The sequence below is a fragment of the Takifugu flavidus genome, chromosome 14 (genome assembly GCF_003711565.1).
Source record: "Takifugu flavidus isolate HTHZ2018 chromosome 14, ASM371156v2, whole genome shotgun sequence".
Taxonomy (NCBI): Eukaryota; Metazoa; Chordata; class Actinopteri; order Tetraodontiformes; family Tetraodontidae; genus Takifugu; species Takifugu flavidus.
Window position 1 is genome coordinate 5923731 of NC_079533.1, and position 18902 is coordinate 5942632.

Below are 18902 nucleotides of genomic sequence, written 5' to 3' on the forward strand. Positions count from 1 at the left end.
ATGTCCCACAAATGCCACACTTGCCTTTGGAGGTAAAAAGTCTTGGACGGAATGGCACTAAAAACAAGAGTCGAAGACGTTTTATTCTCCGCTGAGTCTGTGCATGTGCGAATGCGTGTGCGCACGTGTGTGAATGTGTGTGCACACGTGTGTGTGTGTGTGTCATACCAGCAAGATTATCAATCTCCTTCTCCTGCAACAAGCTGACAGCGTCATCATCCCCCTCCAACATTAGCTCCGCCTCCGGGTTCTGGGTGACCACTGATTGGCTACGGAAACTCTTCTTTGACTTTAGCCCCTCCTCTTCCTCCTCTGTACCTGGACGAGCGTTGCCACATTAATCAGAGAACGACCCTGACTGGATATTGGTGTTGGTGCGCATCACTGACCGTAGTCCTCCAGAGGCTTGAGCGAGACGTCGGCGTGAGTGGATCCAAAAGGGTTTCGTACAAACCTCCGTCTTCTCCTCAAGTCGTCCTCCCAGTAGTCCAGACGCCAGAAGTCGTGTAATTGGCTGGTGTTATAAAAGGATCATTTTGGGATTGTCAGAGCCAAAAAACAGATGGAAAAGGTCATTTTCATGTGTGACTAAACGCTTGTAGAGGAAAAACCTTCGACTTTTGCCCTTGAAGGAGACAGAGGTTTGACGGCTCATCGATTTTTCAATATCACAAATATCATCTTCATCACTGCAGATTCAGCATAACTGTCGTTACTGCAGGGGACTAAATAACGTCATGCAGCAGACAATTAATCAGCTGTGGCAGAACTAAATCCCACTATCACATTAAACATGCTGTAAACACATGTTGTAAGATTAAATCTTCATATCAAATCTCATGTCTTTAAATTAAATGACACATCCTCAGATTACATGAAATGTTTTAATGTTAAATCTCATCCTCAATTTAAATCACTGCAGTCAGATTAAAGCACAGGTCTCACATTAGCTAACAGCTGTTTTAAAGGGAAATGACTGATTTAAGATGCTCGTTAGCATGTTAAATGAGGGATTCTGTTGTGCTGGAGTTGAGATACAAAAGATCTTTGACACATAAATGTTTGGTTTAATTTCTTTTGCTCTGACTGTTGGACTTTTAATGGTATAAACAGATAATCCATGACGTTTAAACCTTTGGAAATAAGTACGAATCAGTGGCGATGCCACATCTTGACCAACATACTGACAAACAGCGCCCCCTACCATCCAGAGTCGTGTATAACTGACACAACCTCCACTCACCTCTGTGACATTGTCCCCCAGGCTCCATGCTTGTTGGTCAGGATATTGAGGATCTTTTGTTTCAGCTGGTTGGCAGTCACGTGATCTCGGTGCTTGGCGGCGCTGATGAGGTGGTCGCACATTTTCTCCTCCTCTCTGCGGTCTGCAGCGTACTGGGCACAGTTGGACTGGAGGAGGGTGGCCCGGAGTAAAAACCAGGCGGACTGGAACCTAATCGACTAATTTCTGGAGAATTACCTCAAATTCAGCGTGTTTGTGGACATCTTCTGCTCTCTGTCTGTTCAAGATGAATTCTGCCTCATTGGCAACTCGCACAATGTGATCTTTCATGGCGTGGCACAGAAGTCTGGCGGGGGGGGGCAACGGGATAACAGTGGATAAATTACGACCAATCCTGTGACGCATGTCACGAGTACAAAGGTGGCAACAGAAGCCCCGTCTGACATCGTTCTAAATAAACCGTTGCTAAAACAGCTGAAATGAACAGAAACGGAATTGCACTTTAATGATCCGACTTCTTTTCAAAAGCACACATAGCGCCACGTACTTATCTCACCAAGGCTCCCATTAGTGCTCCATCATAGCCATTAATTATTCAGCAACGTTAACGTTCAAATTGCAGAGGATTGTAGTGAAAATCAGCGCGTGCGATGGATTACCTTCCCTCATTGATGAGCTCAATGAAAGCGAGTCCGGCGTTCTTCTGAATGGAGTTTTGCCATTCCTATAAGCATAAAACACACGGAGATTGTTTGGCATGGATTATAAATACCGGTAATTTTCTCAAGATGGAGCCTGCTGTGGAAAAACTCTCCTATCAGAAGGCAGGTTGTGAAATGTCCTATTTTTGAGTAGCACCAAGGTAAAAAGGTTCACTATGGAATGAGAAATAAAGAGGTATTATATGCTGAGCTGTTGAACCAACCAAACATATGCTTTAAAAGTGTGAAGGTGCACTGGTTAAACCAGTCTGTACAGCCTCTAATGAGAATGGATCTCTCAGAATCAGGGTTTTATTTGTTTGTGCATATAAGAGTGGAGACTTGTGAGCAGGACAGGAGTGCTGCTGAGAGCCTGAAACCTCAGAGCTCCATTAGCTCTGGAGGGCACGAGGGAGCGTCTCCCGTTACAACCACCCCCCTCAACACACACACACACACACACACACACTTCCAGGGGATCAATATCTGGGCGAGGGTTTGCACTTCCGGGCCTCTAATGGCAGATCGCGTTGGAGCCGGGGGGGTAATTCTATACATGCTGACGAGCAGCCGGCCAGAAGTGAGATGGAGGGAGTGGTGAGCACAAAGGGCAGCTAGCAGGGCGGTAGAAGAGGGAGCCAGAACAAGCAGAAGTTCTGGATGGAATGGCTGAAGATGACAGGGCCCGTTAACCGCTTAAAGGAAGTCTTTGTAGAGGTAAGTTCCACTTTTTGCTCATCGTCCTTTAGGGCTTTATTGAGGAAAACAGACTGGAGGATTGGGTTTAGCTGTAAGCAAATGACTTTTAGCACGATCTTAATCTGTTTATCTGTCATTTTTGTCACATTTTAAAAAACTATTTCTGCTGTTTTAGTGTAGTGAAGACAGACTTGGTCGCAATCTCAGGAAGCAGATCCGAGTCTTGACGGATCCCCGAGTAACTGCAAATGTTATGTGTTTGGGTGTGAGACCGGGGACAGCTTTTAACAACTAGCACTGCCACCACTGACTGAGGACACAAACAGAGGGACAGATTACAGACCTGAGAACACAGCAGCATTACGAGTTCCACCACTGAGGTGCTAGACTTCATGCACACCAGACCTGCAAAACAGACACATACAACACAGTCAGGCTCTCTGGCTTCCTTGCACACACTCACACATGGCTGCAAAGTACCGAAATACCATCAAATAAAGGCTGCTGTACTGTCAGCGCTCCCTGCTATGCCGCCATTAGAGTCGGGTTTATAAAAAGCATGCCACAGAGAAGACAAGAACAAACAGCAGAGAGAAAAAGGGAGAGAAGAGGAGGGAGGGCACCAGAGAGGAAGAGAGATCAACACTAAGACAGTGGAGGACAAAAACAGGACATCAGGAAGCAGGTGGGCAGAGGGAGAAATGCGTTGCTCCTTTTCATGTTGTCTACAATACAAAAGATCAGATTCAGTACCGATCTAGCTCGGAATCCTGTGGAATCCTGACTTCATACCTGCTCGGTGAATGAGTGAAACAGCCAGCTAAAAAAGACGCACACACATCCAAACACACCGCAGCACATTCGCTCAGGCTTTCGCTCAGGCACTCCAAGACGCCGGCGTAGGGACAGTGAATGGAGGGACTCCACAGAGAGACGCCAGTTAGAGAAAAAGGAGCCGTGTACAGCACCTGTACCTTCAATGAGCAGCTCCTGCCCATGACTACCCAGCAGCGTCCTGGACAGAAACGGGGCAAAGTCTACAAAAATCTCCCTCAGCAATGGCGCCACCTTCTCCAGAGCGCGCTCCAGCTTGGTGGTAATGCTGTAGGGGGATAAAAATAGTGGCAGAAATAGTGAAAGACTGGGAGAGAAGATGAAATCTACACCATAAATGTATGAGAAAATGTGCGTGAAAAAGGAAGCAAGGAAATTATGCAGGAACAGAACAGATATATAGCTGACAGAAAGGAAGGTTCAGCACAAATTAAGCTGTGAGGGGTTAAAGAAAAAGGGAAATGTCATTAATGGGCAAAATCTGTATCGACTGTATTTATGGTTTATGGCGGTTAGTATTGTTAATAAAAGCTTAATGGGTCTAAGGCCACTTAAATGGAAAAAGTTGGAGAAGCAAAAAGCTAAAACTTCAGTTCTAATGTACTATGCCTCTATACATACATATATATATGTGTGTGTATATATATGTATTAAATAATCAGGCTAATGGGTGCAGTATGCTAACAGATAGTGCAGTCGAGCATGCGCACGTTCTGGACGAGTGCCACTCATTTTTTTTAAACCTGCTCAGTTCTGAGTCCAAAAACCAGCAGCCTGATCATGACTGTTGAGTTAGTGGGAGAAGGTGGTAATAGCTTGGTAATAGCTTGGTAATAGCTGGGTGTAGCAGGAGGGTGTGCAGTGGAGGTGGGTCGGGGGGGGACAGGACGAGTATCTCCTTGCCTAAAACACTGTCCTGCATCTCGGGGAGCTGCCTGGAAGCCTGTGAGAGAGCTAAAAGACTTGAACTCAGGGGGCGTCTGACCGCTGCGCAGCGCACACTGCGCCACCTCACAATAGGCACTGCAACACAAACCACACGCACACACACACACACACACGTACACAGGTTAAGGAACACGTTCAGGCGCACACACAGACTTCCACTCGTATTAAACTGTCTGACGTGTGTAAGAGAGGTTAAAGCGACTGAAATAGCACAAAATGACTACGATGATAAAAGTGGGCTGAATATTATTTTAACAAAGATGTAAAAGGACACATAAATATTTGTTTCCAATAATTGTATCAACAGTAATTTAAGTATTTTGGCTGCAGAATGTATGGGCTTGTGAGTATGACATATAGAGTTCAGAGTATGAATGGAAATTACTGCAGATCTTCGTTAGAGCCAAACGAGCCTGGTTTCATTAGCTGATGTCAGCACCATCAGCACCGGTCGAGTCTCTTCACGGCCCATGATGTTCAGGATGTAGTTACATTTGCTGCTTTACAAACATTAAAAATGAACACGGGAACCTTCCGTTTGATTTTGGCAGGTTGCTTGTTTGTCAGATTATTAGTGGATTTTTTAAATGAGTGTTTAAAGCAACAACTGATGCCACGTATTATTGACACAGCATGAAGCTGCGTCTTACGGTCTATTCAGCAGGTAAAACAGATTTAATCATAATTTGTCAATGAAGAGGGTGGGAGGTGTGTTTGGGATGAAATGTCAGTCATGGAAGTGGGAAACCCAGAAAAACTCAGAAAAACACACAACAGAAAACAAAAGCCAGAAGGAGGACAAGAAAAAGGGCGCGTGTGTGAGGTGGCGATGAGCGCTGAGGTGTGGCGAGCGCTGACCTCATGTTCTCCATTGTGTCCTCCGGCATTGGTGCCACCGTCTGCACCGCTGGCAGATTCTTACTAGTTGCCCCGTTGACAAAAGAGGAGGAGGAGGAGGAGGAAGATGAGGCAGAATCTGTGGCACCTGGGCAGGAGGAAGAGTAATGAATTAAAAAAGAAACTGACGGCAGTAACATGGATCACGCATTATGACTGTGGGCGATAACGTCCAATCAGGCGCTCCCAAACTCAATTTGGATGATGTTTCAGCAGACGTGCTGCTGCTCGTCTCCTGCTAACGGCACCAGTTTGTGAGGATCGCTTTGCAATCAATAAGCAGAAACCATGTGATACAAGTCAGGATGCTAATTGGATCAGCTGATTGTGATGCTGCCCTGAAGCTGCTCTGATCCGATCGGACCATCTCAGCTGATTCCATTGCTGCTACCCAGCAAATATCTTGATATTTTAAATGTGAGCTGCATAAAAGATGCATAAGAGAAGTGGCCACTCACTTAAAGGTGAAAGATTTGGCTTTATTTAACAGGCAAGAACCAGAAACTGTCCTGATCCTGCTGGAGTGATGACCAAACTACGGTGGCTGCAGAGGGACAAACTGGATATTTCCACAACTGCATCATCCAACGAGTTCTGGACTATTTTAGTGACGTGGCCCAATGAGTTAATTAGAATTGGCACAAAGGTTGTAGTTAGAGGCTTTCATTTGAAAATCGTTGACCTAAACCAGCGCTTCTCAAATAGTGGGGCGCGGTGCGATGCCAGGGGGGGCGCGTGTGACCCCGGAGAACATGTTTTTTTTTTTTTTTTGCCGTACTAGAATAAAGTGTAATTGCACATCCCGCGCGCACACACCACAGAGCAAGAGATAGGAAGAGCAGTGAACAAACCACCAAGAGACAGCATGAAAACATACTTAACAGTGATGAAAAGAAAGGCGGAGAGAGACGGAGATAATGAGACAAACGAAAGTCTCCCGAAAGCTCAGACGAGGAAATATGACGAAGCCTTTATAGCGCTTGGCTTCACTGCGACTACGGTGGGAGACGAGGAAAGACCGGTGTGTTTACTGTGTCTAAAAATGTTGGCAGGACAGCATGAAGCCAAATAAATGAAGGCCTCACTTAAAGACATTACACCCCAGTCACGCTGATAACCCTAACCCTGGTTAACCCTAACCCTGGTTAACCCTAACCCTGGTTAACCCTAACACTAACCCTAACCCTGGTTAACCCTAACCCTGGTTAACCCTAACACTAACCCTAACCCTGGTTAACCCTAACCCTGGTTAACCCTAGCACTAACCCTAACCCTGGTTACCCTAACCCTGGTTAACCCTAGCACTAACCCTAACCCTAGCACTAACCCTACCCTGGTTAACCCTAACCCTGGTTAACCCTAGCACTAACCCTAACCCTGGTTAACCCTAACCCTGGTTAACCCTAACCCTGGTTAACCCTAACACTAACCCTAACCCTGGTTAACCCTAACCCTGGTTAACCCTAGCACTAACCCTAACCCTGGTTAACCCTAACCCTGGTTAACCCTAACCCTGGTTAACCCTAGCACTAACCCTAACCCTAACTTAAAGACATTACACCCCAGTCACGCTGATCAGCCGCTTGAGTTTTTTTGGCAAAAACGTGCCGAATATTGGCAACAATCATCCCGCTTTGGTCTATATTTCTTTCTTTTTTTGTTTTCTTTAATATTAATAAGGATACAATGTTATGCAGAGGTGTACTTATAACAATTTCATAGACAAATGATACTAATTATAGTCACGGCGGGGGGGGGGGGGGCGCAAAATCTTTTCTTCTTCCTAGGGGGGGCGTAACAGAAAATAATTGAGAAGCACTGCCCTAAACTGAGCTTGGTGACGATGCTGCTTCAGTTTGTTCCAGACCAGCTTCATTAAACATCTATTAACTGACGGGAGGTCGCTCACGCTAACGCCTGTTTCACACTAGCTGTCCGCTAACGTACACACCACTCAGATGTGGTGCAAATAAACTTTAATTAAAAGGTTTTACAGAGAATTGGTAAGTGAAACTTTACACCACAAAGGCGGAGGTGTGAAGAACAAGTGTGCACGTGCGCTCCACCTCTCTGCTCTCACCTGTAGTGTTGATCATGCTCTTGGGTGTCGCTGTCGCAGCAGCAAAAATGTTGGGCGTGCTGCTGGGGGTGGAGGCTCCGCCCGTGGTGGGCGTGCCCACTGTGTTGACTGACAGGCTGCCGGGAGGGGGCTTTTTAACCGGAACCACAACACTCCTGTTACAGGTGAGACACAAGAGTGTAGTCAGGCCACGTCGAAGCACAGGAGTCCTCTTTAAGTGGTCCTCTGGTTGTAACTCATGTGGAATTAGGTGCCAAGAGGGTATTTGTGGGGGTGGGGTATCTTTAATGTCAAATTAGTGTCAAATGCATATTATTAAAAATGAGTGTTACAAGTTTCTGTTTTTAGACAAAAGACATTGCAACTATTGCATCTACGAGTGTCTCAGGCGATAGAAACTGTCTTCTATAATAAACACTTTAGGTTAAAAATACATTTTTTCTTTGACATCTCAGGATTCAGAATTCATTTCTAAGATGAATAATGAATCAAGCCATTCTAAAATGTATGAGACACACTTGATCTATTGAGGAGGCGGCTCGGAGCTGTTCATAATCTATTATGCATCTTTCCTTCTCTCTAACGTGGCCCTCTAGGGCCGCCACGAGGCTCGATCAAGGAGACGGAGGGAGATATAAGCAGGACAGCGCTCAGAGGACAGGCTTTATGTTCCCAAAATGGAAGCCAGGGGGGCAGAAAGAGCCTTGGCTTAGACTTTGTGACATTTTTTCATCCTTGAGAGTTGTTTTTTTGCCTAAAATACAGTATCAAGTGTCAAGAAAATAGCAAGTAAATAAAAGCATCCCTGTGTCTTTAGGCTGGATTTTAAGAGCACAGTTGGAGGTAGAAGTTCCAAACAAGCCAACGGGACACATTAAGGATGTGTTTGCATGTAAAGTTTGTCCCTGGGGAGAATTAATGGCTCATCAATTTTGAACCAACATGCTCTCTTTTACTAAAAACAATGCAAGAAATGTAACGTGCTACATGGAAAAGGGCTGCTGGACTCCTGACTTCCCCTCCTGAAGGTCAAAGTGGCACGAACCTGTCAAAAGAGTGGAACTGCATGGGCAGCATGGGGTGAGTCTTCAGGGCGGGGTCGGGGTGATAGGGCGTCGGCCCCGCCTCCTGGCCCAACTCTCCGCCATCCACTGGAGCTGCCACCAAGCTCTTCAGGATCTCCTGCAATTCAGAAAGCACAAGTGCAGCCTCTGGAAGAGGGTTTGACCGGGAGCGAGCGACTTCACATCACTTCAGTGTTCTTGGGTGTGTTCTGGGGCTCTCGGCTGAGCCTTGACCGTGTATTTTGTTGTGTACATGCATCTGCAGGCTGTGACCACAGTCCCACCTTCACATTGATGCCTTTATTTGTTTGGCTGATGCTGGTGATGGAAGAAGGCGGCGCTTGGCTGGAACTGGGTGTGGCGCCGGGGTTGTGTGGAGAATCCAGAAGGCTCTCCTGTGACCTCGTCACATCGGCCAGGCTGCACAACAGATCTGTCCCTCCGCTCCCCCCTCCTCCCGTCATGTCTCTGTCTCTGTCTCTGTCTGTCTCTCTCCCCACCAGGCCAAGGCCGAGCCCCAGGCCCATCTCGGAGCCATTCAGGGATCCGGCCACGTGGCCCTCCTCACCAATGCCGGAGTCTGTGTGGGGGAGGCCTGCGCGGGGAGAGTCATCCACAGGGGTGGGGGTCTGTTTGTCACGATCAGAGAAGGCTGTTGATGGGTGCTCTGGAGGGAGAAACCAAAGAGGATTTATCATCACATACAGACGATGATGTCATTCAGCTGAGCTCATTGTTGGCTAAAGCTGCTGCCAACAAATAGCCAATAACACATATTTCTACTCCTCAATTATCTCATATAAGTTTCAAAGGGATCTGTTCTATGGCCGGAGGCCTGTGGTTCTACGCCAGCACGTCACTGAGTCACGTTCCCCTGATTCCATACAGAATAGAAACGTGAATCACCTGTACTGGTTGGGGAGTTGATCTCGTGGCGGATGCTTCTCCCTGATAGGCTGGTGGACCTGCCAATCTCACGCTGGGGCTCCAAAATGTCCCGATACTTAGATACCATGAGAACTGAGATGAAGTAGACGACTGCCAGAGCCAGAAACTGGGCCTGTTTACTGTCATCCTATAGCCAAGCACAGCACTCAGTAAACACATTTGATTCTAGTGTTTCACGTAGCATGAGAAAATAAAACTACACAGACGTACCACATCTCTGAAAACAACAGCTCTCAGCCGATTGATGTCTACGTCTTGCAGAAGTCTGTCTGGATCCTGCTAAAAAGGAAGACACAAGTACTGGAGGGTCTCTTGTAATTCATGTTTCTATATCAAGTGTTTTCTGCAGCATGAACAAGCACGCGCGGGTGTTTTTGTGCACGTGTGTCACCTTGCTGGTGGTGGAGGCGCTGTAGAGGCTGTCCTGGGACTTGCTGCTGGTTAGAGAGGACTTGCAGCTTCGATCTCTCTGCCTCTGCCTGCACTCCAGACAGTTCCTCACCGCCACACAACATACTGAAGAGAAAACAGACGTGGCCAAGAGGGTTCAGGCAGGTAGACAGGTAGGTCGGCGATTTCTTCTGCTCCTACAAACTCCCGTACGTATATCTATCAGAAGCATCACTACGCTGATGTGATCTACATCACTCATCATCACTAATCACAAATGGGACTTCTATCAGGGATAAACTGCAAAGACTGAAGACACCAATTTGGGAAAAAATTACCTGAAGACTGAAAACAAAAGGTACAAACTCAACCACACACCAAGGCGCAGGCACTGCCTCATTAGGCCTCCCGACGACATGTTCTTCTCCGCTTCAATCTCACTGAAGTTGAGAGAGCTGGCAAACACCAAGACGTCCACCATGGCCATGAGACGGGACAGAAAGGTGACAGCGGTCTCTGAAGACATGCCCTGCGTCGCCTCGATGTTCTCCAGCTCAGTCTTGGAAAGGGAGGAAAATCACACAGACACACACCTGCTCGTTAGTCGTGGAAAATGGCTGAATGGAGACTATTATCTCCATTATTATATGAGTGCTTTTACTGTGAAACCCTGCAGGAAGCGTGTTCCTGCCGCAGCCTGGTTGAATTTGGACTGCAACAATACGACAGACCGGACATGAAATGAAGCAACCTTTGAGTATCGTGCCCATTCAGCAAAACTCAGATTCAAAGGGTGAAATCTGTCCACGTGAGGTGCTCGATATGACGAATAAGAGCAACGCGATGAGACATCCTGTATAATGACAGCAGTGAGGTCATGGCAGCTGTGACGTGGCGCAGCATAGCAGTGGTTCAAACTGCAGTCAGTGTTTGCTTTACTGTGTCTCTTCAGGAAGCAGGACGTGCACGGCTGTGAAAGGATGAGCGCAGGCCCGTTGCTGCAGGTGAGCATGGACAGTTCGGGGAAGAACCAACACAAAGGTGAGGACAGAAGGGCACAGACTGGTGCTCTTAGCTCTTCGTTTGATGGTGGGAGTTTCAAGTTCTTTACGCACCTCTCCCCCAGTGCCTCCTCCCCCAGGAACAGGGGGAATGGGGGTCACCTCCTCTCCTTTTGACCCCCTCTGGGGTCTGGCTCCTCCCGCCTTCTTTATTGTTGATACAAATGGAACAGGCTTAGCAGAGGAATCCCACAAGGACTCTCACACATATTCTCTTAGAAAATATGCAGTTTGCATTATCAAATATGTCGAGTCCGTCCTTGGTATCACCTCCTGTCCCGTTACACTTACTTAATCCATCTAACTGTCATACTACAAATAACAATATTAGAACCACACAAGGTAAGTTGTATCTAAGATGTTGAAGCTGACAAATTAGGTATAATGAGGCAGGAGACCTATGGTGGGTAATGATGAGCAGCACAACAAATAAAAACACCATGGATGTCAGAAAAGCAAGATTAAGTAGCTGTTGCAATGAGAAATAAACCGGTAGAAGAGTTCAAAGAATCAAAAGAGAGAAAGAAAGTGCAACTTACAGTGTTGGCACTGCTCTTAGAACTCTGCCCATAAAAAGGAAAACACAGAACACAGAAAGGAAAAGAAGATGATTAAGGAAAAAATAGGTCATCAAAGTATAAAAATCAGATTATCCATAAAAAGAAGCAGAGTACAGGTCAAAGAAAGGGTTTGATATGAACAAAGTTAGATTCTGAAGATGCATCATCAGTTTCTCCACAACAGCCTACGGACTGTAGTTCCGCCCCCTGCCACAGAGAGGCAGCCACGAGCCACTTACAGAAGGGGAGGTGGCAGCAGACAGGAGAGGCAGGATGCCTCCACAGGCGATGATGATGTTGTCTACCATCTGAGAAATAAGATGGATGGTGTTGTGGACAAAGATGATATTCTCATTGCTGTTCACGAAATCCATCACAGACTTGGTGGAGTGGCTGAAACCAGAAATATCGTTTTTGGGATTAAAAACACATTGCAGTACGTTCCACACTTTCATTCTAGTCTGAGATATGTTGCACAAAAGCAGTGCCCCACCTCCTCCACGCATGCACGTCAGTCTCCAGAGCAAACAGCAGGTCCGTGAGCAACCTCTGGTGCATTGGCGACCACTTGAATTCTGGGATGCGGAACATGGTCGTGCGTGGGCCGGGGCTGAACTGCCGGCGCTGTTCCTCTGTCATGGGCATGCCCCTGAAACCCAGGTCGACACGCAGGTCCCGCTCCAGCTGGGCCGCAGTGCGCCCATGGAGAGCCTATGGAACGGCAGACATTTGTCACGGGGAGTCATCGCCACCACGCAGACACTGAGATACACCTGGAGGAGCATCGCACCTGAGTGGTGGCAGTAGTTTGGATCTTTTTGGTGTCTTTGTCTCTCCCGTCATCAGACCTCTCTGTGTCAGAGGTGGTGCTGGCTGTGTCTCCTCCAGTCTTAATCCCTGTTGCTTCTCCTGCCCCAGATGTGCCGTCGCCTTCGGGGAACTCTGGTCTCGAGGCTCCCTGGATTTGGCTTTGGTTCTCGGTCTCGGTGAAGGAGCTGATGTCCGCAAGATGGCTCTGAATTTTAAAGGGTCCGTCCTCTGGAAGATCCCCGGGAGTGTGGCTCTGGGTCTGTGCTAAATCGGAGCCACAGCTCGTCATGTGAGCCAGGAGGCTGAGGTCGTCACTAGCGCTGGTGGAGGAGTGACTTATGGCTGGCCCAGACGGCGTGGGCTGGTCGGGACTTGGCAGCACGAGGGGGTCCGTTGCTGCTAGAGCAGGAAGGAGCTTCTCATCAACCTTAAAAAGATGAAGCAGATTATAAAAGGTAAAAGTATGTCAGGAGTGACGCGGGAATATTCTTTAGCATAGTACAAATTTGTGGTACTAGAGTTGATTTTTCCAAAAGCCACTGACGATAACGTCCAGACGACGCCGTACCTTGCTGAAGAGGAAGCCATTGTTGCTTGGGACGCTGTCTTTCTCATCAGCCAGAGTGATAAGTGGACCCATGTTGCCGTCATCCTCCAGGGTGACTCCTGACAGCCCCAGGCCTGACGCCATTCCAACCACTGACCCTGCTGTCTCATCTTTAGGCGCCAGGTTGCCGTTGAGATTCTGAACCACGGCACAATAAGCGCTGTCGAGTAGAGAATCCACCTCCACCAGAGGCCCGTTCTCTATTCCGCCTCCTCCTCCACCTCCTCCACCCACGTTGCCACTGAGGCCTTCTGGAGATAAGTCCAAATCATCGAGTTTTACTTCTGTGGCTTCTACCTTCTCTGCTTTGATATCAACCAGGAGGTCGTGGACCTCCACCCTCACTCCTGGACCGGTGCTCTGTTCCCCAGGTGTGAGGGCTACTCCATTGGGCCTCTTGACAGCAGCTTCTGCCAGCAGGTTGCGAGAGTCTCCGCCGGCTCCCTCGGCGTACTCAGCCTCGCTTTCAGGCGTCTGTGTCTGAGAGTTGTCATCAATCTCCAAATTTCCATTGACAACAGGGGCTGGAGTAGCAGAAAGGCCGGAGATGGTGGACACAGACCCCTTTTTTCCTTTCTTCATATTTTCTTCCTCTTGTCGTTGATACTCTTCATACATTTTAGCCAAATATTCTTTATGGGCTTCGTAGGTCACCTGTAACAGATGAGATCTAGTTGGCCACGTAGCCAGAACAAGACAGAGCTCGAAAGCCTCCTAAATCACTCACTTAGGTGTGATGGATAAAAACTGGGACAGCAGCCTAACGACACCGTTACATCACCATCTATAATGTGGCCTTGTTTCCCCACTTTCCTACGTTTGCACTGAAGAACAGCTCGTTGTCGAGCTGAGACTCTGGTAACAGCTTACAATCCCTGTGTTTTCCTTTCTTCTATTAATATTACTGTTAAATAAGCAATGATCATCAGCAGAACGGTGCTGAGAGGCAGCTGGAGTTCTTTTATGTTCTAAGAGACGTTTCGCCTCTCTTGAAAAGCTTCTTTGGTTGTAAAGTGATGTCGTCCACTTTGACCTGGATGTCCCTCTCAGCAACCTTCAGCTATTTTCTCTACATCTTGGAATGAAATGAGGACTTTGACATGTGTCAGCGCAGCAGTGGGAGAAAATGACCACAAAAGTCTAAATCGGTGGAGCCTGATTCAGGCTTTTACTACGTGCTTCTTCCAATCGCACCTTGGAGTGAGCAATGGACAAGGTGTCCACCCAGACCCTCCAGCCTCCCCACTCGTATTTGATTGCATGGTAGAGCAAGATCCTGAAGATGTTGTAGACCATCTCCGTTATTTTCTGTTCCTCGGGGTTCTTGGGATTGATGTAGCCCAGGGAAAACATCCAGTCCTGCCACACGGAGCACTGCAACAGGCAGCTGGTGAAGGGCACACGCACAGCATGAGCTTCACAATACATTTGTCATATATGTGACATATATTTGGGTAAAAGCTTACCGCCGGTTCTCACGGCTGTTACTGAATAGTTTTATCATGTCGGAAAGAAAGAGTCTCCTGACGTCCATCAGCTCCGAACTAGGAGAGGAGTTCTTCAGGAGAGTGGCCACCACCTTTAGAATCACTGAGTGGAGGAAAACATCAGCCATTAGGAAGGAGGGATGGGAGCTGGAGATGGCAGCAGAGCTTAAGCTTCAGCTTACGTCGGGCTCTTTTCACTTACTGGGGTTCTGGATCTTGACAGTGGAGTCGGGCTCAGGGTGGGGCTTGTGAACCACCTGAGTGCAGACCTGCTCTGTCAGAATCTACAAAGGTTGGGGATGAAAAACTGCTCATTAAAAGCCACCTTGAGCTGAAGTAGCTTGAGTTGCTTCTGCAGTGGAGTTACCTCATACAGAGTGTTGTAGGTGGTGATGGAGACAGTGTTGGTGTGCATCATCAGCCTCTCGCCCAGCAGCGTGAACAGGCTGTGTGTGTGCATGATCTCCACCTTCCTCCTGTCGGGAACAAGAACACAGGGTGTGCCGATGCGGACATTTGGGACAGTTTTGAGCCGACACTGATTGTCACAGGCTTGGTGATGATGTGATGCTGGCAGACAGAAGCATGTGTCTGTCAGCGCTGACGGAGGCTGGACAAGTGAACAGCAACAAGAGAACGCACCAAATGTGCACTGACAGAACCCTGCAGGAGCCACTGGGGAGGTTCCTATGGAGGCAAACAATTAGGCCACGTTATTAACGTTGCCAGTGGGCACAGCTCGTCAGCTGTTGACGCTCTGTCTCCGGCTATGAGTGTAAATCTGCTCCGTCCTCTTTCAGGCTCAGAGAGCTGCAGCGTTTCATAAAGTTGCAACAGTCTGAGAGCAAAGGAGACAATGGAACAAGGTAATAAGCGCCAACCTCGGGTTATTATTTTGTAGGGGCTCAGAAATATTTTAAACACAGGAAATAAAAGGAGAGGTGATGGTCTCTGCAGAGACGGTGGTCCAGAAACAGCAGAAACAAATCTCCTCAAAAAAAGGCCAATTTCAATAACAGCCATAAAACCAAGTTTGTGCCGTTTAAAATAAAGGTTTATCTGGCATGACTGCATGTTAAATAAGAAGGGGACTAAAGGTTGGGGTTCAGGTGCAGCTCCACAGAGTCCTCCCCTGTCATGCTGCGATGGGCCTTGGCTGTCACATGGGAGGAATTAATCCCCCAGCATTCACTGCTGCTCATCAAGGCTCCGCCTCCCCGCCAGCGCGCGCTGTCACAATGATTATTCCGCCTGGACTTGATGATGAGGACATTATCTTACACACACACACACACACACACACACACACACACACACACACACACACACACAGACTATGGCTCTTTCCAGTGAAATGTTCCATCCCTAAATGTGCCTCAGTCCAGCTACAGTTTCCTATTTTTATTATAGAAATAAAAGCAAAGAGCAGAAAGGTACTGACTTGTGACCGAGGTGTTTGAGGAAATAACCCAGGACTTTGAGAGCTTGGACACGTATACTCTCACTCTTTGATGCTAGGAGCTTGCAGATGACCCTGAAACAGGTCAAAAACACAGACGCATTGATTAGATGCTAATGAGGGGATCACACGTGCAGACTGTGGAGTTAAAGACTGGGACACTGCAAAGGTGTGAATAAAATCATCCACGACAAAATATTCAAGAGAGAAAACAGGCGTTCGTGTGACATCACGGCGTTCATTCACCTTATTCCATTTCTCTGGTCAAAGGCAGGGATCATGGAGGCCGGGTGTTCAGACATTAAAGCCACCAATAACTGGAGGACGTCGTGGATATTCTCATCCTGGAGGGAGGGAAGGAAGGATGAATAAGTGGGGACGGAGCGGAACAGAGCTTTAACATTGCAGGGCTGCGTAAGGGTGGCGCAGAGGCAGTTGGGCCTTCAGAACAAGTACGCTCAGAACCGTTGAGGAAGAGGACATTCTGCTCACGCCATATTTCACACTGTCACCGTGCTGAAGCTGCCTCGCACCCTCGTTCATTTGAACGGGCCAGAACGCTGGCCCACCGAGCACCTGAGACAGAGCCTCACCTCGTGCATGGTCAGAAGGTAGTTGAGGATGCTCTGCAGTTCATCCTCTTTGACGCCTCGGTCCTGTGGAGAAATCAGAAATCACACAAGGCCACAGGCCTCATTTACACTCCGATTTTAGATGAGGCCTGCAGCGCCGCAAAAGGGAGTAAAACAATCTGGAAGACGTGATTTCTTGCAGGTTGTGTGATGATAAAGAAGCTTTTCCGTTGCCCTACCTTGAGAATGAGCTGTTTGAGGAAGAGCAGCATGAAGGCTCTGAGCGAGATGATCTCCTTCTGTGATGGCCGTGGACCGTCTGAGCAAATCCACAACAGCAACAGAATGAATATATTATATGAACATGACAAAGATCAAAGATCTTCAGATGCCCGTTTACATCTGCCATGCTGGCAGAGCATCTTGTTTAAAGCTAAAAAGGACATCCCAGATGTTGGCGATGCGTTTTTCCTCCTGTAATGGTGCTGTTTTAATTTCTGAAGGTGTTTCATGTGCTCGCCAGTTCTGTGATGAATGGGCCGTAACCACGCCAAATAACTGACTAATGGAATATCGAGCCAGAGAGTCATGAAGATGAATGCGTTGGGATCAAAGCAAAACGATGGAACAGTTTTCAGTGTTTTCGGCACCACCAGGTCAGCTTGTGCGTCTCGTCGTTGGCAGACAGTCGGAATACACACAAGAGGGGGGGTGCTGGGGGGTAGGGCTGAGAGGGGGGGTGCTGGGGTGGTGGTGAGGGGGGCTGAGAGAGGGGGGGCTGAGAGAGGGGGGGGATGTGAGGGGGGACTGAGAGGGGGGGTGCTGAGAGAGGGGGTTGCTGGGGTGGTGGTGAGGGGGGACTGAGAGGGGGGCTGAGAGAGGGGCTGAGAGAGGGGGGGGATGTGAGGGGGGACTGAGAGGGGGGCTGAGAGAGGGGGGGTGCTGGGGGGGTAGTGAGGAGGGGCTGAGAGGGGGGCTGAGAGAGGGGGGGGATGTGAGGGGGGACTGAGGGGGGACTGAGAGGGGGGCTGAGAGAGGGGGGGGGGGATGTGAGGGGGGACTGAGGGGGGCTGAGGGGGGACTGAGAGGGGGGCTGAGAGAGGGGGGGGCCTGGAGGGCCCAGACACAGTCGTCTGGAGCCATGATGGAGAACATCATGGCTCCAGACGACTGTGTTTAACCTGAATCTGGCCTGAACCTTCTGAAGTGCTTCCAGCTCCTCTCAACCATCCTGCCACTGTCAACGTAAACACATGTGACTATTGTATAAATACTGATGTTCTTTTATAAAATAATCTAGATAGATTTCCCTCTGAAAATACACAACAGGCCTATTTTATCTAAAAAACATTCAAATCTTGGCTAAAATGGATCAAATGTCAGCGGAACCACCTTCAAAAGGAAGCTTCTATTGGATTCCTGTTATTAATGAGTTCAATCACTCATAATCACGTCGGCACCGTCAGGAGTTCTGAGCTGTGACCCACGACAGTGCACGTGTCAGTGCACGTGTTCCATGCATCTGAGGCTCTTCCTCCAGGCAAAAAGACACTACTAACCCTCCGCATCTGCCAACCAAACGTACGCGTTGCCGTGGCAACGAGAGATGCAGGAGAGGCTGAGACAGCCTCTGCTGACCCAAACAAAGGCAAAAAGAAAAAGAAAAAATGTAAAATCACTCAGTTGAATCAAGGCTTATTGTCTGGAGGCCTTGTTTATGTTGAGCGTTGGGATTTCGGGGGGGGCAGAGGGTCGAGCCGGCTCCCATCGCCTTCTCAATGGGCACCAATTAGGTAACTTTTAATTAGGACACTGTAACAATTTCTCATCATGTTTATTGAAGTCAACAATGAAATCCAACTCAGTTAAGTCAAGTTTCTTCTTTTATGGTCAGATATGACACCCAATATTCCCCTTAAGCTTCCTAAAGCTGTGCAGCAGCTCCCGTCTGCTGACTGAATGAAATATTCCATTAAACTTCAGGAAACTGAAGCTTTATTGACTCTAAAATGACCAGGAGCGTCTCCAGACGCTTGGCGCTTGTCCTTTAAGTAGTAACAGAACGTTCAGTGTAATAGATGAAGAGTTTTAGAACAGATACAAACTGTAATAGATGTAAAATGGCTGCTATACACACGTGCACGCGTGGGTTCCCCCCCAACGAGTGTGTTGGGGAACCTACCGAGACCTTTGGGGTTGATGCCACTGCTCTCCAGCGGGTTGACGGCCCAGTAGTAGTATTTGAGAGTGTGCATCAGCTGCAGGACGGTGCCCACGCGGCGGATGGTGCTGTAGATGGTGGCGGTGCCGATGAACTCCGAGGACAGGTAGGTGTAGAGGGACAGCTGCACCTGCATTCACACGTTCATGCAGACAGATCACACATGTGCAGGTGGAGGGTGCGCTGTGCACGGCTCTGCTCTCTGAAGCCACGCAGCAGCAGCGTTGACATTTCAGAAGGATGCGCTGAAACGCTCATTTCCTTCTCTCCCCACTTGTGCCGCCCTTCCTGCTTCCTTTATTAATATCAATAGGTCTCTGT

At 48.2% G+C, this 18902-nt stretch overlaps 1 protein-coding gene across 15 annotated transcripts in view; it reads right to left on the reverse strand.

Annotated features, from left to right (window-relative positions):
• nbeaa (neurobeachin a) overlaps positions 1 to 18902 on the reverse strand; it is a 58362-nt gene that overhangs the window by 7918 nt on the left and 31542 nt on the right. For 3 of the 15 annotated variants that reach the window (XM_057054025.1, XM_057054021.1, XM_057054032.1), the window contains 30 exons: positions 18543 to 18711; positions 16600 to 16679; positions 16382 to 16444; positions 16035 to 16132; positions 15771 to 15863; positions 14697 to 14805; positions 14532 to 14613; positions 14309 to 14432; positions 14037 to 14229; positions 12804 to 13496; positions 12216 to 12662; positions 11919 to 12136; positions 11665 to 11818; positions 11405 to 11428; positions 10920 to 11012; positions 10183 to 10363; positions 9806 to 9930; positions 9625 to 9693; positions 9373 to 9541; positions 8751 to 9133; positions 8448 to 8584; positions 7403 to 7557; positions 5284 to 5410; positions 3612 to 3745; positions 2987 to 3048; positions 1903 to 1967; positions 1481 to 1589; positions 1244 to 1410; positions 390 to 514; positions 169 to 318 (listed from right to left, as the gene is read on the reverse strand). In XM_057054025.1, coding sequence (XP_056910005.1) covers positions 169 to 318; positions 390 to 514; positions 1244 to 1410; positions 1481 to 1589; positions 1903 to 1967; positions 2987 to 3048; positions 3612 to 3745; positions 5284 to 5410; positions 7403 to 7557; positions 8448 to 8584; positions 8751 to 9133; positions 9373 to 9541; positions 9625 to 9693; positions 9806 to 9930; positions 10183 to 10363; positions 10920 to 11012; positions 11405 to 11428; positions 11665 to 11818; positions 11919 to 12136; positions 12216 to 12662; positions 12804 to 13496; positions 14037 to 14229; positions 14309 to 14432; positions 14532 to 14613; positions 14697 to 14805; positions 15771 to 15863; positions 16035 to 16132; positions 16382 to 16444; positions 16600 to 16679; positions 18543 to 18711 — 4798 coding nt within the window. Of the gene's footprint in view, positions 1 to 168; positions 319 to 389; positions 515 to 1243; positions 1411 to 1480; positions 1590 to 1902; positions 1968 to 2986; positions 3049 to 3611; positions 3746 to 4380; positions 4501 to 5283; positions 5411 to 7402; positions 7558 to 8447; positions 8585 to 8750; positions 9134 to 9372; positions 9542 to 9624; positions 9694 to 9805; positions 9931 to 10182; positions 10364 to 10919; positions 11013 to 11404; positions 11429 to 11664; positions 11819 to 11918; positions 12137 to 12215; positions 12663 to 12803; positions 13497 to 14036; positions 14230 to 14308; positions 14433 to 14531; positions 14614 to 14696; positions 14806 to 15770; positions 15864 to 16034; positions 16133 to 16381; positions 16445 to 16599; positions 16680 to 18542; positions 18712 to 18902 lie in introns of all 15 variants that reach the window. The other 12 variants (XM_057054026.1, XM_057054023.1, XM_057054027.1 and 9 more) reach the window with 9 other exon arrangements.